A 21,161-nucleotide genomic window follows, 5' to 3' on the forward strand; every position below is an offset into this window, starting at 1 on the left:
CTTCTCTATTTGAATGACCACATCAAACAAGAGGTGGACGCGGGCAAATACTGCGGCATGGTCATGCTGGACCTACAAAAGGCCTTCAACACTGTCAATCACTCCATTCTGACTGACAAGCTAAAAGCAATTGGTTTTGATAGTCTAGCAGTGAGCTGGATGCAATCCTACCTTGAGGGGAGGGAACAGATGGTGGAGGTAAACGGTACCCTATCCCCCCCCCTCACAGTGAGCTGTGGTGTTCCACAAGGAAGCATACTAGGACCGCTACTGTTCCTAATTTATGCAAATGACATGTCGTCAGCTTGTGACTGCAACTTGTTCCTGTTTGCGGACGACTAAGCCCTGCTGGTCTCTGACAAGAACAAGTTACAGGTTGAAAAAACCCTCAGCTCGGAACTAGGCAGAATCTGCATATGGCTCGCTGATAACAAACTATCATTACACATGGGCAAAACGGAGTCCATTCTCTTCGGTTCAAATAACAAACTCAGCAAGACCGACAGCTTCTCAGTTACAGTGGGTGACAATATTGTCACAAGGAAAGATGAAATTACCTACCTGGGTTCCATCCTAGAGGCTAATCTCTCCTGTGACAAAATGGCATCCAATGTAATAAAAAAAGTCAACCAAAGAACTCGATTCTTGTACCGGATCTCCTCTCTGGTAAACAGGAATACCCTGAAGACTCTGGCAGGAGCACTCATTCAAGGGTACTACGACTATGCTTGCACCTCATGGTACCAAAGCACCTCAAAGGCACTAAAAACAAAATTACAAACATCTCAAAACAAACTGGTCAGACTACTGCTTGACCTTACTCCTAGAACCCACCTCACCCCTGCCCACTTTGACAACCTAGGATGGCTTAGAGTAGACGACAGAGTACAGCAACTTGCAATGGGCCTGGTCTACAAGATACACTACACGACCAAGGTACCCATGTACATGTCAAAATACTTCCCAAAGGTCAGTGAATACCACGATCACAACACCAGAGGGAGCTCCACAAATCATGTTCAACCCAGATTCGGCTCAAATAAGGGACTAAACACGTTTCGCAATTATGCCACATCAATGTGGAACGCCCTACCCAAAGCTGTAAAGGAATGTGGATCACTACCCACTTTCAAAACCAATCTCAAGGGACACCTACGGGAGACTGCAATTCAAAACTGGCCCCTGTAAATGTCCTAACCCAACCCCCTCCAATGTACAGTAATTTACCTAGTATGGTTTTGTCAATAGTCCAATGTACAGTTTTGCTTGTTTATACAGTGTTTCTCCCCCCCCCCCCAACCACCTCCAATGTAAATTACCCAGTATGGTTGTCAATATCCCAATGTACCCAACCCCCCCCCCCACACAACCCCACCCAACCCCCTCCAATGTACAGTTTCTACGTCAAATGTATATACTCTCTTTTCTTGACTCCTTTTGTATCACAAACGGTACTGTATTTGCAAATCTGGTATGTCATAAATGTATAGATGTAGCAGTACTTACTATCTGTATGTCATGTATGTCATATATGTCCTGATGAATTGAAAATGGGGGACCCTGATGTAAACAAGACGAAAGTCTTTCTCTGGTCTGCATCCCCTTAACAATTGTGTGTATTCAGCTGTACTGTATTGTACCCATTCTGCAATCTGTTAATAAAGTTTTCAATCAATCAAACCCATCAGTTTTCCCTCCCCCTAATACTGCCAATTGTATTAGTACGGACGACCAGCCAATGTAGATAGCTGGGCTCGAACCCAGCGTCTCCAGCATTGGTGGTGAGTGCCTTGCCCACTGCACCACCTAGCCGCCCTGGGGTATATATTTTTTATAATATAATAATAATTTATATTACCCTCCGAATTCCGAGGAAAGCAACAGTTGTGATTGCAAGATCAAGAAAGGAGAGCGGGTTTGAGATACTGTAAGTACATTTTGACGGGTTCTACTGAAGTGAAATATCTGTTGAGGGAAATGTTATCTATTTTCATGTTAAATCTCTGTACAGCTTGACTAGTTGATGTGATCAACTAGCTACAGCCCAGACACTAGGCTGACAGTGTATGACCATGGCCTAATTCTCCAGTTCTAGTGTGTTAGCCATAACAAGGCTTATAGAGCCAATCTTGTTATTCATTCTCTCACTATGGCATATTTTGTTTACCTTTTCTGTCATATCTGGTATCATGTACGTAATTTCGGGGAAAAACAGAAGGAAGCAGGAAGCCGGACCAACACTCTCTGATTCAAAGTTTTAATTGCAGCCTGGAACAAACATGTTTCGGAACAAAGGTTCCTTCTTCAGTGTTAATGGCTAGCAACAATAACTTGTAAAGATGGGGGCTATATACAAGGTAGGCAGGAAGTGACATCATTGCCGGTGTGCCTGGAATTACTAGTCAACTTTGACAGTAGGAAGGACATTATAATCTAGTATGTTATAATGTGAAGTAAATACAAATAAAGACCAGAAACAAAATAAACAGTCTTCACCATAGCTACTGGTAATAGGGCTAAATAAATGAGCTAATTACCATAATTGCAAACACAATTCTCTTTAAGAAAACAAAAGGAAAAACATTTCCCCATTCTAAAAAGTAAAGGTCACTTATTATAGGAAACAGGATAACACGTTCTCATTCATTCCCTTTGGTTCTATACAATTAAACAAATGAATGTAGTAACATTCACGTTGTAATAGCAGTTTATGCCTGTTAGGGATGCCCCCCGGACCCCGGTTTTAAACAGGAACCGGTACTATATTAGAAAATACCGGAGTATTTATAAGCTCTGACGTCCTCGGTACTGCTATCGATACTCTAGAGAAATTATTATTATTATTATTATTATTATTATTATTTAAAAGTTGCGAACGATCCTCTCTCTGTCTCTGCACGAGAAGCGAGCCGCAGCCAGCGAGTCTCCTCGCGAGTCGCTCGCTAGTGCTACACATAGACATACGGGTCCTACATACGGGTACTCCTTAATGAAAGTGTCCCCGACGCCCCGTGCTATAGCGCTCAGCACACAGACAGCAGCTCTGCATGCACTGAGTCGTGATCATGGCGGATAGAGCGAAGCGTTCTAAAGTATGGATATACTTTACAAGGGTCAATGCCGACAATGCACGTTGCCACAAGTGCAACAAAACATTTGCCAATAAGGGTGGCAATACGAGCAAATCAATTTATCAAAACATCTGTTGGCAAAACATGATATTAGTGTGCAGAAATGCGCGTATTCGACTGCCTTGCGCGCAGTGTTCCATCTGCATCCACTGCAGCCGTAACCGTAAGCCAAGATACGGAGTTGCCTAGGCTAATAACGAATTATTACAAATAGGCTAATAAACAAAACAATTGTTTAGCTACAAATACTACAATCTAAACTTTTTATAGATCGTCAAGCTGAGGCGTCAGCCACTATGTCCCAGGCCAGTGAGCCCAGGGCCACCACACATCCTCCATCTACCTCCCTCCACCACCCAAAGTCCTTTCTCCCTAGCAGCTAGAGGAAGGATGACAGAGGATAGGGTGAACGAGTGTCACAGTTCTGTTAGCCTTTTGCATTTGTTGTTTATTATAAAAAGTCTATAATTCAGAGTCAGACACATTTAAAACATTGTTGCTGCTGTTGCTGAAGAAATTATATTAATTTATTATATTTATTTATAAAGTTATATAAAAGAACATTGCTGTTGCTGAAGAAATTATATTTATTTATAATACTTATTTATAAAGTTGTATTTATAAATAATAAAGCAATGTTGATTCTGTTCTTAATTAATTGTCTTTTTTTCTTGCAAAAAAAGAACCAAAAAGAACCGATAAGAGTATCGATAAAGTACCGAACCGTTAAGCAGTATCGATAAGAGTAGTAGTATCGATAAAATCCTAACGATACCCATCCCTAATGCCTGTCTCCCCCTCTAGAGGGCCTGTTGACTAGCTCGAGTCCCATATAGTTCAGATCATTGACAGAATGATTGCATTTGGAAAAATGGCGAGCTACTGATGACTTGACACCTAGATTTCTGACTGAACATTTGTGCTCACTGATTCTAGTTTTAAAAGCTCTAGTTGTTTTTCCCACATAAGAAAAATTGCAAGGACATTTCAACATATACACTAGATTTGAGGAATTACAAGTAATACGCCCTTTGACAGGTATACACTTGCCTGTTTTAGGGTGTGCATAGAATCTATCTTTAATCATGCCTTGGCATTGTACACATGCCTGACAGGGGAAATTACTGTCAGGGATGTTGGACATAAAATGTGAGAGTTTCCTTATGGGAAGATCAGTTTTGACTAAAAGATTGGAAAGGTTAGCTTGTCGTTTATAGACATAATTGGGCGGGTGCTGAAACGCTGCCCCAGTAAAGGGATCTGACTGTAGAATGTGCCAATATTTATTGACAATACTACGTATGTCTCTCGTGATGGGACTATACGTGGAAACAAATGATACTTTGTCCGTGCTTTCTTTTCTTTTTTTGTGGGAAAACAGCAAGGTTCTGTCTATCTGTTTGGTTTTATTCAGGGCTTTAAGTGTCAATGAATCACTATAACCTCTATCATGGAAACTGCCACGGAGGACTTCTGATTGAGCAATAAATCGTCCGCGTCACAAATTCTCCTATAACGTAAGATTTGGCTGAAGGGGAGACTATTCTTTAATGCAGGAGTGTGATAGCTATAGAGTAATGAAGGAACGAGTTGCGGTCTATCTGCTTTTTGAAGACCTCAGTATGTAGTGAAATACCATCTAGGGCTTTGTTAATTAGAAGGCGTGAAGATCTAACGATGAACCAGAAGGAAAACGGAAGGAAAATAATTTTTTTAGGGGTCATCTAGTTTATCATCATTGTCATGTGATACGGTCTCGTTTTTAATTACCAAGTGGTGGGGGTTAGATCTATAAATCTTTTGATCCGTCTATGATATGTATCCGTACTTTAATGCCTAGTAGTAAGGGTCATGTTTAGGGCTGCAACTAATGACTATTTTGGTAGTCGACTAATCGAAAAACAATTATATAATTTTTTTTCTTTTTTTTTTCTTCTTTTTTGCACTACCTATCTTTGTGAAAGTGGCTTCTCAGCTCTGGTCCAGCTGAAGACAGAGCAGAGGAACAGATTGGACATTGAGCACGACCTCACGACATTCATTGCCGCGATAATTAAAATGAATGCAATGATTTTGACGGGCGCGATTAATTGCTATTTGCGCGTTTGTTTTAATGAGGCGGAACCAGTGCCCCTTGTCAGTCACTGTCCGTGTTGGGAGGCGGGCCGCTGGCTTTACTACAGAGCACAGCACAGGAGCTCCGTGGGGCTAACGTTACCCCTCATTGTGTCTATTCTACTAGCATTAACGTTACTCATACAAACAATCAATAGCGAGTTATATTGATCACGCTATGTACGATAGCCATGCTAAAACGCTAGCACAACATTAGCACCTAACCTAACAACAAGCCTTAACAAGTCAGCGATCTTTTTGCGAGACTAAACTCTCCGCTCGGTGGCAAATTGTGTTGATGTCGGTTTTGTTTAATCAATAAATGAGGCAGAATACACAGTGACTGTATCCTTTGTTTATTGCACTTGTGCCTGCTGCAAACATAATGATTATGAAATCCTATGCGAGACATTAAAGATGGCGGCGTTCTGTTTTGGTTCAGACTCCCTCAGACTCCAACGAGTGACGCGTCTCTATTCTGACCAATCAGTGGTCTGCAGTGTTTCACGTGACTTTTCTGGTACCACTTCTACCAATAAGATGCATGCATCTCACTTCTACTCGCTTGGAACCAAGACAGAGCAGGGACTAAAAAAGTACCTGATAATCACAACAATACTTCCGGTCCGGTCGGTGGGCTTCAAAATAAAAGTTTTGGGAAATACATTTCTAAAAAAAAAAATTCTCTAACCGGTCGCAATAATATCGCTTATCGCGATATTTTCGGGGGCAATTAATCGCCCAGCAAAATGTGTTATCGTGGCAGGCCTACGCCAGTGTGTACCTGTGGCTGGTGTAGGTGTGGTAGGTTTGCCCCCCTCTACAACAGGTGTTGTCGTGGTTGCAATGGTTACCTCGATGTCTTCTATTGTTATAGGTACGTCGTTGTCGGGTAGGTTTGTCGTGGTTGCAATGGTTACCTCGATGTCTTCTATTGTTATAGGTACGTCGTTGTCGGGTAGGTTTCGCCAGCGTGTCCCATTGTACTTGGGGTAGATGTTCACATAGCTAATAGGGTTTTTGTGGAAGGGATGTATCTGCCTCATCTTCCTTCCACAAGTACATGAATGAGCAGCGTCCCTGCAGAGCCAAACTGATGTTGGGACGGTTCCTTCTCCAGCCATTGTTCTTTTATGGCGAGTTGCCGCTGTTCCCGAATCAAGATCTTCTCGCTCCTTTCAATGAGTTGCTGCTGCAGGAACAGACTCTTCCTCACCTTGACTAGATTCTTCTGCCACCTTTTGACATGCCGTACTTTCTAGAGAGGAGAAAAAAGAAACGTCTTACATTAAGAAAGCTGTTGGTTATGAATGATTCTTAGTGTGATGTTTAAAAGCCCTCTCTTAACACTTTGAGTGCCGACGACGTGTATTGTCGTTTGATTTTTTTTATTAGCGATCTGAATTCATATTTCATCAACAGAGTCTCCCGTTGGTACAGCAGACCCTCTAGGAGCTCAGATGGGAAAATACCGCCCCCTATCGTCTATCCGTGTGTAACTGCAGCCCATTCGATTATACTGCTGGATCTGTAGAGGTGGAGCCAACTGGCTCCATTATGCTGGCGAGCCGTCTGATGAACATGGAAGTGATCTCGAGATGGAAAGCAGCGTGGAATATATATTTACAGCAGCCAATAATCAATCGATAAACGCGATCGATATTTGGAATGCCGATCAGGAATTGGAATAATCTTTTTGGAGAACATCTGATCTAAGGTAAGGAGTCTATGTTACCAGTTTTAGGATAATCAGAGCTGTGTTCACTGAGATAATAGCATGTGCCGTGTGTGTGATCTTGAGGAAATAAGAGAATAGATTTTTCAGCTCGCGTCTATAGCGTGCATAAGTACACATATACTATCGATAATCTAGCGTTTATTTGAAAACTATTCATAAATAGGCTGACAAATGACAACGTGTCTAGTGTATTCGAGAATATTCCAATAAATGCCGTTTATGGGGGAATCTTTAAATTTTCAGAATTTGAGAGAACGATAGCTTTTCGAAATGCTATAAAAAGGATATGAACCGATTTATATAAAAAAAAAACGACAATAAGCGACGGGCAGATTACACATGGCCATAATTTAAAACATAGATTATGCGTTTTTTAACGCTAACATTGAAGTGGATGATGGCATTCAAGGGGATAAAAAGGTAAACAAAAGGCCGGCACTGATAGTGTTAACACAATGGGGACGAACAACGTATTTATCCATGTTTCGATTCCACCCGTTGTGGACAGAAGCACGGATAAATCCGTGGCAAGATGTTATTGCTTTTATTCCATATTAATAACCTATTCAAGGTTGCCGAGCGGCACTGCAGATTTACCCTACTCTATGAATTCGAGAAGGTGCAATACCGGCCAGATCCTCTTAGGGGCGCTATCGCGATAATGCAGTGTGCCCTGTGGCTGAACGGATCGGTATTTTTAATTTTTTTTACTTTCAATGGAGATTTCAGTTAGCAGGATTCTAGATGTGCAGCATGTAGCTTGGATTACGTTTTGCATCGCAGATTTCACTATGCAATAAGGGGATTTATCATCAGCCAATGGACATATCGATCTACCAGATGGCGATCGATAACGGGGAAATGCTCGGGGGGATCCCACCGGACCACGGTAAGATCTTTTTCACGTAAAGTACATCCCGATCGGGCCTTGTGAGGCCCGAGGCTAACGCGGTTATTGGTAATCGATAATCAGAAACGACGTCCCCCGCCCCCCCTTTCATGCATACATGCGTGAGGATCGTGCCGATCATATGCAGTTTGAGTTTTAACTGGAGCGTATCTATAACCGAAATGCCATTGGATTTAACGTTATTAGCTATTAGCCCATTATCTCGGCTTCCAGGAAATATACTAGACCAAATCCGGTATAATGCTTATATTCACGGCGCTATAAAATGAGAACGTATTGATGCATTTTCTTTTCTTTAAGCCATTTTGAAGGGACGGTTTATGGTCTCAATTCACAATGAGAATGGACAGATAGCAATACTATAAAGTATAGATTTAGCTCTACAAACAGCCCCACGTCTGTTTACATTTCACGGTCCTCTTGAGATTAATTACTCTCATCCCAGTGGCCGCGAAAGTGTTAACAAACCTTTGCCTCAAGCCAATGGTCAATGTCCAGCCTTTTCTTCTCTTCCTCCAGCTGCTGGCTCAAAATCTCCAGCCTTTTCTTCCAATTCAGGAGCACTTCGATCTGTTGAAACAATTCAAACATTTAAAAAATTTAAATAAAAAACAGTTAAAATAAATAACTATTAATTATTATAACAATTAAAATCAACTTTCCAGCCCCCTGTCGAGGTTATTGCATGACAACTAGTGAGGCAGTGCTTCACTAGTAATATACAGACAAAAAATATATATATATTATTATTAATATATATATATATATATATATATATATATATATATATATATATTTTTTTTTTATTAAATGTTTTCCTCTGTGAAAAAAAACAATGCCAGTGAATTTGTTTTCTTCAAAAATTTCCAAGTGACTGCTCTGAGCTCCCTGGCCTGATCCCATGATAACACATAATGGCCAGCTGTCAATCACTCACTGCAAAAAGACTGCACGGGTTGGGCTTAAGAATATAATTATCCAATCAAAATAGGGTATTTGAGTTTAAAAAAGGCGGGTAGTGAGGTTAGGCGCACTTGATTGATTGGTGTTCACGCCGTGCCACATTGTGTTGACAAACTTAAGATCCAATCAGAGATTGGCGCCAGCTAATGAGACGGCTAGGGCGGAAGTGTCAACACAACTCTTTGTACAGGAATCGGAGGTAGTATAAGGAGTTTGGGGGAGGATTCGCGAAACATGTGTTTACCTGTGGCCAGGGAGAACCGGGAGTTGCATTGAAATCTACCAAGCAACCCCAGATAGACCCCCACGACCAAGGTTATCGGACTACCAGGTCAGACGGGCCGACTTAGTCTCGCTCTGAGTGGGCTGGCTGGGGAAGACGAATGGAGACCTTTTTCATCAGAAAATATGGATTTAATTTACAAGTGATCAGATGGGAGGGAGTCTATTTACGAGGGACACTATTTCCTCGTAAGAAGTAAGTCGTCAATGGTGAGTGATTTTTTTTCTTTATATTTAGTAGCTGTGTGGGGCGGGCCTTTGTTGATTATGAATTAATTGGCCCGCTGTGGCCTTGCGTGTGTAATGCAGGACCTCTTTAGGTGGGTCTTTATTCGGCATGCAACGAACTGGACATGCAATTGGAGCGGCACACACACACCGGGATACACACACACACACACACACACACACACGCATTGCCTTTCCTCAGTCGCCGATGCGATTGAGTCTCTGCGCCTAACCCATCCCGTCCTTGTGTGTGTGTGTAGCACGTGCGTGTGTGTGTCGTTAATTTCCTATAGTGCTGAGTGATGTGAATGTAATAGTGTTGTCAAAAATATCGATACATATCGATACTGAATATTTAAAATGGTTTCGATACTCATTTCCCGAAATACCGATCGGTAAATGCAGTATCGGTACCAGCTGGCGAGTGTTCTACCGCAAGTTGTTGACTCGCTGTTCAGAGCACACTTGCCCCTCCGCCTCCTCAGAGTCCAGCCCTCCCCCTCACAGAGCAGTCTTCACAAACATTTTAGCTGAAGATGGCAAATGCAGAGCCTCCGCAACTTGTGCTTGTGGATAAAGAAAACAGCAGAAGTGCTGTTTGGAGGTACTTCGGGTTTGAAGTAAACAACGAAGGACAAGCTAAAGATGCACCAATGCTATTTGCAAGCGGTGTTACAGAGCAGTGGCCAACGCAGATCTCCATAAAGAAATGAAAGAGGTTCGTGACAGCTGCTCTTTCAACGTCACTATGACTGAAGCATTAAACCATTAACTCTAGTTTAATACATGATACGTTGTCTACTGATGGCGCATAATATCAACAGCTGATTCGTTGTTAGTAACGTTACAGCTTTCAGCTAACGTTAGCTACTGCTAGCCGTTGGCTCCGTTAGCTTAGCTGGCCACTTTTATAATTACTGCATGGAAACGGAGTAACGTTATGTCGAGGTCATACAATACTACAGTCGACATAAGGTTAACGTTACCCCGTTTCCATGAAGTGTTTAAATAGCAGCAATCTTGTTGAAAATGTAACGTTAATAAAATGCTTAATGCTCCGAGCATAGCCTCTCTCTCGCTCTCTCTCTCTCTCTCTCTCTCGTTATCTTTAAATAAAAATCGAAACTGTTACTAACTGTAATACAAACAGTTCAGTTTGTCAGGTACATGCAACACAGATGGTATTTTCTCAAGCAGACAGATGTAAACACTATGTTTGTTCTGCATCTGCAATTAAAATGATTTTTAAATGTGTGATCTAAAGATAAACAAAGGGTTTTAAAAGTGTTATATTTATCTTCTCTTATAGTACCAGAGAGAAGCTGAGGAGAATCAACCAGCAACAAAAGCTAAATTTGTTAAAAAAAAATATATATATATATATATTATTATTATTTTTTTGTTGGTATCGATACTTTTCAAGGTATCGAAGTTGAAATTCCAGTATCGTGACAACACTAGAATGTAATGTCCTAACCCAACCCCCTCCAATGTACAGTAAATGACCTAACCCAAGAATACACGAGACCCTCTTCTACCAAGTATGGTTTCGTCAATATTCCAATGTACAGTTTTGCTTGTACAGTTTCCCCCACCCGGCCTACCCATATAATTTCCTAGAATTTCCTTTGTTGTGAGGGACCAGATTGGGAGACAGTAAGATATTGGTGAAAGAAAAATTGCATGTAGATATGCGTTTGAAACAGTGAGGGTGAGCAATGGTCTGATCTGGCTGTAAACAAATAGTTTTTGATTTGCCTTCTTGACTAAGCTATTGATGTGATGTTTGTAAGTGAGGCGTGTGTGTCAAGAGTTACTCCAAGGTATTTTACTAGTGCCTGTTGTCTTTAAGGTCGCTTTCACATATAGTTTTGGTGGACTCGGTGCGGTTCTGGTGGTGAAGTTGCAACATTGTTGCATTTTCATTTGGTTCGTCTGCATTCACATAGGAATTTGTCCAGCGCACCGAACTATCTGAACAATGTCACGCGGTCGAAAAGGGCGCTCGTCTATTGGAGTTTGGACACAATGGAGAGTGGAAATCCCTCCCCTTCAGAAAGTGAAATGCGGAAATACACAAACTGCGTGCCCGTGTGTGCGCGTGTGTGTGTCTGTGTGTGGACTGTCTGCGAGCCATGTCTGACTACAGATCAGCGGATCACCCAAGTCTGTCCACGAGACATGTTTACACAGTGTGCTTGTAATGCGCGCCACGGTATTAATAATAAGCCGTGTTTTTTTTCTTATTCCTTCTACCCAAGACGCACAGTTAGATATATAGATAGATGCAGTGTGCTTGTTTTGCAGTGAATGCTGCGAGCAGTGGTAATAATAGCACTTCCTATATTTGGTTCGTGTTTGGTTCGATGAAGCCCAACCGAGACCTACGTTTTCAGGCGGACCAGAGTTCGCCTGTTTGGTCCGCGAACCGAGTTCGACGCGCATTCACACAAACTCGAAAAACCGGACTATCGAATTCTGGTCCGATAATCCGGACCAAACAGCCCCTGTGTGAAAGCGACCTAACTGTAGTGTCTGTCTGCGGTCTTCATAACCACACTGTCTGTACTTCTTTATGATTTTTTTTTTTCATCTCCCGTCCTCCCCAATATTTTTAACTCACAGCCACCACTGACGCACACATTGGGGGATGTTTTAAAAATATATTTTAACATATTAGGGATGCCCCGATAACTTTTTTTTGCCACCGATGCCGATATCGATACCGATAGTTTTTGCTTTTATAAAAAAAATATATATATATATGTATATATATTTTTTTAAATATATATATTATATAATTATACTTGTTGTATTGTCTGCGAGACATCGCCACCACGCAACAAGTGAAAATGCTCGCTATCTGCAAACAGCTCCACTGTCTGTGTACTCTGCTTTGGTCAAATCACATTCAGCGTGGGGCCTGAGAGCTGGGGCTGACGTTCTGCAGATGGATACTATTGAGTCAGAGCGATAGTTCAACAGGGTCTGAAACGTGTTATGAAGCATGATAGCTAATTAGCCAATGTTCAGCTGCAAAAACGAATAATGTCAATTATGTTATAAGACATTGATATCAGGAGCTATCTGTAGCTACTGCTAGCTGGCTAGATGACGTTAGACAATGCATCATGTATTAAAATAAAGTGAACTATTTAGTTTACTGGGTCATTTCGTTAAAACTAACGTGAGCTGGTCAGGTGGCGTAACGGAGATTGCGTTCGTCACCAACCCCGGGGTGGCTGGATTCACCTGTTCGAATCCAGCTCACAGCTCCGGGGTTGTCACCAGCTTGGCTGACCGTTCACACTAATACAATTGGCAGTATTAGAGGGTGGGAGAAGCTGGCGGGGTGGGTCCGGGTCATTGTAAACAGCGACTCCTACAGTTCGGTCGGGGCGCCTGCTAAGCGCGGATAGGATCTAAGTGGGATAGTGTGATCCTTCCACACGCTACGCCCTCTCAGTGAGAATCCGCGCTGCCAGGTGAAAAGAAGCGGTTGATTGGCTGGACGTGTGTCGGAGGAAGCACGTGGTAGCCTCCACTCTCCCAGACCGTCTGTGGGGGGTAAGTGTGCAGCGACCAGGAAGGAGATTGGGAATTGGCATAACGACTAACATTGGGATGGGAGAAAATGGGAGGAAAAAGGAGGGGGAAAAAAGATAAAAAAAAAAAAAAAAAAAACGTGAGCTACCTAGCTAACGGAGGTCTCATGCTGGCGCATCCCTATCATTCTTAAACTGAAATGCGCATTTGTTGATATCAGGAGCTATCAGTAGCGAGCCAGTTAGACAATGCATCATGTATTAAACTAAAGTGAATAGTTGACTGTGTAGTTTTGTTTAAACAGTAACGTTAGCTTGGTGGTTAACGTTAGCTCACGAGCGATGGCTAGTTAGCCAACGCTAGCCAGCCCAGCACTTGCGAAAACGAATACCAAACTGATGATATCAGACGTTGATATCAGTAGCTAGATAACATTAGACAACGCCTCATGTATTAAACAAAAGTGAATAGATGACTGGGCCATTTTATTTAATGCTTGTTATGTTGAAAGAGGAGCTCTGCGGTGCTCATGCAGTCGAGTCTTGCCGAAGGGTTTGTTGACATGAGATGGGTCTGGGAGGAGGAGGAGGAGGAGGGGCAATACGTGCAGCAGTAGAGTGTGGCTGTGAGAGAAGAGCGAGTGAACTCCGCAGAGAATTGGATCATGTTTTCCGTGTCATCGGTTTTAACGATCTGCGAAAATAAAGCATTATCGGAATTCACCGATCTCAATATTTATACTGAATATCGGCCGATACCGATCGCTGGCCGATCGATCGGGGCATATAATATAATAATTTGTGCTTCACCAAAAAATTTGGTCAGCAGCCGCCACTGCCGTCAACTGTCAAATGATGTCAACTGTCAACCTGAATTAACATTCAAGTATTCAATATTGTCTGATTCAATATTAACATTCAGTATTCAAGTAGAACAGCTAGCTAGCCGTTGTGGACACTCACCTTTCCACAGCAAAACGGTAGGCAAGGCACCTTGGTTGAGAAATGCAGGTTTCAATCTAGTCTATCTGTTCAGTCCTGTCTCAAACCCCGCCCTCTTTTCTTGATCCTCCAATCACAACGGTCTCTTGCCTCGGACAAGCTTTGTTTGTCCGAGGCAAGCGACGGTTGTGATTGGAGGATCAAGAAAAGAGGGCAGGGTTTGAGATGGGTCTATTTATATATATATATAGAACACAAATGTTCTAGAATGGTCTATTATGCCATCATACTGTGACATCACAAATGTTCTAGAATGTTCTATTCTGACATCATACTGTGACATCACAAATGTTCTACAATGTTTTATTATGACATCATACTGTGACATCACACATATTCTAGAATGTTCTATTATGACATCATACTGTGACATCACACATATTCTAGAATGTTCTATTATGACATCATACTGTGACATCACACATATTCTAGAATGTTCTATTATGACATCATACTGTGACATCACAAATGTTCTAGAATGTTCTATTATGACATCATAATGTGACATCACAAATGTTCTAGAATGTTCGATTATGACATACTGTGACATCACAAATGTTCTAGAATGTTTGGTCATCATACTGTGACATCACAAATGTTCTAGAATGTTCTATTATGACATCATACTGTGACATCACAACGGAACCATTTGAATAATATAAATAATTTATGATAAATGTTTTATTTACATTTTTAAGACTAGTCATACTATAATATTAGTGTAGCCTAATCTTTATCTGCAACTGTGAAGAAACCCCCCATTGGTTTAAACAGAATGAATATACACCCAAACAAATTATAAAATGTAAATAAAATTCGAATGTTTTTAGAATTTGAATGTCAACATTATGAATGAAGCTTCGAACTATTCAGTACTGCCCTACTACAGTATAAACACAGCTCAGAATGTCAGTAACTGAAATACTTAGCTAACGTAGCTACAGTATAAACATGGCTCAGAATGTCAGTAACTTAAATACTTAGCTAATGTAGCTACAGTATAAACACGGCTCAGAATGTCAGTAACTGAAATACTTGGCTAATGTAGCTACAGTATAAACACGGCTCAGAATGTCAGTAACTGAAATACTTGGCTAATGTAGCTACAGTATAAACACGGCTCAGAATGTCAGTAACTGAAATACTTGGCTAATGTAGCTACAGTATAAATGTGGCTCAGAATGTCAGTAACTTAAATACTTAGCTAACGTAGCTACAGTATAAACACGGCTCAGAATGTCTAACTTAAATACTTAGCTAATAGCTAACATAGCTACAGTATAAACACGGTTCAGAATGTCAGTAACTTAAATACATAATGGTTGTGGGCAGTACTCGAGTTGTGAAGAAAAAAACAGGGGGATGGTCTGCTGCAGATCTCATGACAAGTTTGGGGGGGACGCAGAGTAGGGGGGTCCGGGGGCATCGTCCCCCGGTAGAAAATTGATTTGAATATGCAAATGAAGCTTTTAGGAGTATTTCAAAACTAGAATTACAGAGTGGGAGTAGATGCACTACTCTTGATAGCACATATTATTGGGGGGGGGACAATTCATATTTTTCTGATGATTAGCTGACACAAATGCTAGCCTGGTTAAAGACATCCAAGTCCTCATGGTTTAGCTAGCTACGTTAGTTAACTATTGATAACTTATTACATAATAATATGATATTGTAAGGAAGGTGCAGGACCAGATAAGCTTTGCTTCTTTCTGTCCCTTCTCGAACAAAACCATTTGTCTTTCTTGAGCTATGTTGATTATTGCTTCCATAGGAAGATATATTTAATTTTATTTTATTTCGTTTTTTTTTTTTTTTTGTTATTACAAATGTGTGTTTATGGTTGAAAATGTTCGAGATAAATAAAGATCAAATCAAATCTAACTGAAGTGATCCCTCTTCTAACGAGAGAGAAAAACGTAGCTTAGCTTTAAACTCATTCATTGCTTATGTCTAGAGATTCCACCTTTGATAACTAAAGTAATGATCGTGCACTTGACGTACCTGTTATATTATTTTTTGCCTTTTTAAACATGTCCCTTAGATCACGCTGCACTCTGGTCATTTGGCCATTACGATATTGATGACCGTAACTGGCTGCGCTAAGCCACCGACGGCTGTCACAAGACGTGCACTGCAGGGTTTCCGTTAGAAAAAATTGTTGCCGGTCTCCGTGACCTGCAAGATTTCAATCTACCGGACAAATGAGATTAATTCCGGTCATAGTTTATTGAGCTTTAAAACAATTGATAGGCAGGCTATATAAAGAATGTCATCCTCAAGGCATGTAGATTTATAATATTATTACTTAAAACTAGGCTACTTTTGCGTATAGTCATTAATATATTCCAAATAAAATAAGTCCCTCGATACTCCGTGCTGCTGCTGACTTGAAATAAAATAGACCGCGTATGTGGGCAGTCGGTCCGACACTAAACGGCAGTCTGTTATAATCACATTTTTATGAGCTAACGAATTCCGTTATATTGGACATTTGTATTAATTATATCAAGCGAAGAACTGAGAAAGCAGAGAGACTGCAACATTATCGTGGTTTGCGTGACGACTCTCTCCACCTCGCAACGACTTATTTGCAAAGAGTATGGCGCTGCCAGTGGTGCGTTATTAAAATCATCGGAGGTTGCACGCACCACGTGCACGCGCGCTCCCGGCGCGTGCGCTCCCGCGAATGCGCATTTAATGTCCCCTCGCTTGAGCGCAGACTGGAGACGGTGCCTAATTGCCTCTACGAATGGAATGTAACACATGTCTTCACAACAGGTTGGGTGTGACTGTATCTGAGAGCGTATTTAACACACCTGACGACCGGCGCTATTGATATGCAAATACAAGTACTTATCATGGGGTGGCACGGAGTGCAACCCCGTCCCATGAAGAACGCATGCCTGGGCGCTGCAGAGCAGCTGATTCAGCTGTTATTGGCTCTTTTCTGGGAACCGCACAGCAGCGCCCCCCACCCAACATTGGCTGAAAATGGCTGAATTGGAGTACTGCTGGAATACTGCATTGTGCTGCTGCTCCTCCGGCTCTGCAGCTTCACAAAAGTTCGCACACCCAGCACTAAGCTCTCGCTGACAACGTCGTTGTCATTATTAGAAGCAACGAGGAAACAAATGTAATGATCGTTTCGTTCATCGCATAGGCTATTTAATTTTAGCCTATTTTAATACAATTCAAATAATCAAATTGTGCTTAGACTCAGGGAATTATTTTCACCGGACATTAAGACCGGAGAGATTAAATATGTCGGACTTCAACAGATTTTGCCGGTCAAATACTGGTAATTACCGGCTAACGAAAACGCTGGTGCACTGACAGTATGGCCGGTACCGCTGGAATTCTTATGAAACATTCTGATATTTTCGTGGGTCTTGTGCAGTGGTCTCGTGCCACTGTCAATCAAGCGACCGACAGTGGCACGAGACGCTCACCATTTGACAGTGATATGCGCAGCATATTTGCGAGTGCTCTCGTGACTGAGAGGATGGCCCGCGGGAATTTCTATAAACATTCTGATACTTTGATGGGAAGGGGGGATGGCCGTTTTAGAAGGGTGATGATATTGACAGTTTTTATTTCAGGGGGGGATGCCATCCCCCCTCATCCCCCCCTCAACTCGAGTACTGCTTGTGGGACTCCATTAGGGGGCAGAGTGGTGTGTGAATGAATGAATGAATGAGTGAGTTAGTGTCATCATAGCGTCCATTTCCCCACGTGGAATTCGCCTGATTGGATAAATGACATGCTGGTGCTCTAGTGCGACATCTAGTGGCAGAATGTTATCTAGAGCAGTCTTTCTCAACTGGTGGGATGCGACCCAAAAGTGGGTCGCGGGGCCATTTTGAGTGGGTCGCGGATGTGTCTGTATAAAAAAAAAAAAAGTATAAAAAATAAATATATATATCTTCGCACTACCTATCTTTGTGAAAGTGGCTTCTTAGCTCTGGTCCAGCTGAAGACTAAGCAGAGAAACCGATTGGACATTGAGCATGACCTCAGAGTTGCTTTGTCATCACCCCAGACTTTGAGACTCTTGTCCAGGGGCGTCGTTTTGGTATGGCAAAGTATGGCACTCGCTAGGCCTGCCGCGATAAGCAATAAATCGATTAATTGCCGCGATAATTAAAATGAATGGAATGATTTTGACGGGCGCGATTAATTGCTATTTGCGCGTTTGTTTTAATGAGGCGGAACCAGTGCCCCTTGTCAGTCACTGTCCGTGTTGGGAGGCGGGCCGCTGGCTTTACTACAGAGCACAGCACAGGAGCTCCGTGGGGCAACGCCACATAGCTTAACTACATTTCTCAATAGTGTTGCTCCTTTTAACCAAGTAGCGTTATTTATAGTGTAACGTTAGCTATTTTTAGACCCAAGTAGTTACTCGCTACTGCCCGGAGAAACTGGACTGCTAAATAAAGATGAAAGATCGAGTGTTGATTCTCATTCAATGCTAACAACATTAGCTAACAAACTAAATACAACGTATAGCATAGCTACAACACAGAATAACGTTAATACAATTACATGCATCATTGTTTACAATGAACGGGTGGGGCTAGTCAAAGGACTGGACACGGGGACAAGTTAAACATGAATTCATTTATTATAACGTAGTAGGTAGTTTCGAGTCGTGCTGCAGTGCCTACGCACCACAGCTATTCTATTATATACTGCTTTGACGCTTCCTCCTCATCGTTGATTGCCTGTAGTAGCTGCATCTAACGTTAGTAGCTAACGTTAAAACTAACCTAAAGTTAGTTGTTCACCAACAATCTCAATATTTGTTTTATCATTAGCTCAAAAACACAGAACCGGACGAGACAAGTTGTCGGCTCATAGGTTCTGCTAGGATAATCACAACAATACTTCCGGTCCGGTCGGTGGGCTTCAAAATAAAAGTTTTGGGAAATAAATTTCTCAAAAAAAATTCTCTAACCGGTCGCAATAATATCGCTTATCGCGATATTTTCGGGGGCAATTAATCGCCCAGCAAAATGTGTTATCGTGGCAGGCCTCCACTCGCCATACCTTGGCAAATTAATATTTAAAAAATTTATAAAAAAGATTTATTAAAAATGTTATGTTGATTTAGAAGAATGAAGCTTCGAACTATTCGGTACAGCCCTAGCATGTTTTGATATAGTCAATTATCTCACTTTTACTAGATGACTTTTGCTATAGGTGCAAAGGTTTTTACTATAGGTCAAATATGCTGCCAGGGGAAAAAAGGAAAATGGAGATACAAACGGTTTTTAGTCAAAGGGCAGCAGAGACGAGTGATGCAGGGACACAGGTACGGTCTTACAATGGCTTAGTGATTATAACAGTGCAGTTCAGCATTCAGTAACCCATACTTTTTGTGAACGTGTTTTTGATACTACATTCTGTTGAACACACCTCAAAACCGTACCTAAGGGAAATTGGCTCAATTGCAAGAAAAATAACATAGACAGTTATGATATTACATTCGGCTCAGCATAATTTGTATGCAAAATATTGTAGTTCTCTGCTTTAGTCTGTTGACACATTTCTATACTAAATGCTTTTGTAGTCCTGTGTCTACCTAAATGTCATAAGTGAATTGTATAGAAACTACTCACCAAAAGTGACTATTGCACAACTGATTTGACAAAAGAAATACACCAAGGGGGGGAAACCCCCCGTTCAACCCCCACCCTCCCTCCTTGCCATACCTTGCCATTTACTGAAATGACGCCACTGCTCTTGTCAGGAGCAAACAACATCCCCAGTTATCCCATTAGTTCCCTGTGATGTTAAGCTAAGAAGTCTGCTAAGAAGCATATATTATTTAATTTCATTGGGTTTTTAGCCCTAGTTGTACTAATGTTGCACTTTTTGTGTTTATTTCATGTTTTTAAGTGCATGAAAGATTGTGTATTACTGCAAAAATCTTTTTTTGAAATAAATCATAGTGGTTCAAAAATGTGGGTTGCGACTTAATGACTTAAGGGAAATGTTGGGTCCCGAGGCTAGACCAGTTGAGAACCACTGATCTAGAGCACCTTTTTAAAGGAAATGTGCAGGTTCTCAATGGCTAGTTGTACAGAATAAGCAATATAATATGATTCAATACAATATGATACAATACAATAAGATACACTATCATCATGTTTTCATTCCTTTCCTTCTGTTTGCTCTTTAATTTCAGTCGACTCGAAGAGGATCGACCATGAAGCCAAGATCCCTGCAGAGACCCTGGATGGTCTGAAGGAGCTGGGGCTGTTTGGAATCCAGGTCCCAGAGGAGTATGGTAATGAGACCACTTACCTCCCACACCTTTAAAACAGACCGTTTACTTACCTACCACACCTTTAAAACAGACAGTTTACTTACCTCCCACACCTTTAAATCAGACCGTTTACTTACCTCCCACACCTTTAAAACAGACCGTTTACTTACCTCCCACACCTTTAAAACAGACCGTTTACTTACCTACCACACCTTTAAAACAGACGCCGTTTACTTACCTCCCACACCTTTAAATCAGACCGTTTACTTACCTCCCACACCTTTAAAACAGACCGTTTACTTACCTCCCACACCTTTAAAACAGACCGTTTAGAAGTATGGTAATGAGATCCCTTACCTACCACACCTTTTTAAAATGGACAATTTAGTCAACTTTCAGTCGAACGTGGTCCATAGCTTCAAGGAAGTCGTATGAAACTGTTGAAAAGATCCAGAATGTGTTTTTTAAAACATCAACACATACGTGGATTTAAAAACGTTTACCACCATTTTCCTGTGCACTAATAACATGCTGCGGTATCAGTGGTGTTCACTGAGGTATGATGCTGCTGTATCTGTGGTGTTCACTGAGGTATGATGCTGCTGTATCTGTGGTGTTCACTGAGGTATGATGCTGCTGTATCTGTGGTGTTCACTGAGGTATGATGCTGTATCAGTGGTGTTCACTGAGGTATGATGCTGCTGCGGTATCGGTAGTCAAGAGTCACTTTATTGTCCCATCAGCTGGGAAATTCAAATTGGTCTTGGGCTTACACCCACTACAGCCACAGACGCATGCATACAGACATGACACAACACAACTGACTCCAAACAGAGGAGATAAACAATGTAAAAGATACAGTAAAGTACCTGCACAGCAGGATAACTGGCAACACCACATATATATAGAATAGTATACCCAAATATCGGTTATCGAATATCGATAATATATAACAACCAAATATCAGTTATTCGAT

General features: G+C 41.5%; 1 protein-coding gene across 1 annotated transcript in view; it reads left to right on the forward strand.

The window, feature by feature from the left end:
- The window catches only part of acad9 (acyl-CoA dehydrogenase family, member 9), an 89,471-nt gene that overhangs the window by 13,933 nt on the left and 54,377 nt on the right, over positions 1 to 21,161 (forward strand). Inside the window, exon 3 of the mRNA XM_084317000.1 lies at positions 20,105 to 20,206. Within this exon, the coding sequence (XP_084173126.1) occupies positions 20,105 to 20,206 (102 nt within the window). The remainder of the gene's footprint in view (positions 1 to 20,104; positions 20,207 to 21,161) is intronic.

This window comes from Notolepis coatsorum, assembly GCF_963971535.1.
Source record: "Notolepis coatsorum genome assembly, chromosome: 6".
Classification (NCBI taxonomy): domain Eukaryota; kingdom Metazoa; phylum Chordata; class Actinopteri; order Aulopiformes; family Paralepididae; genus Notolepis; species Notolepis coatsorum.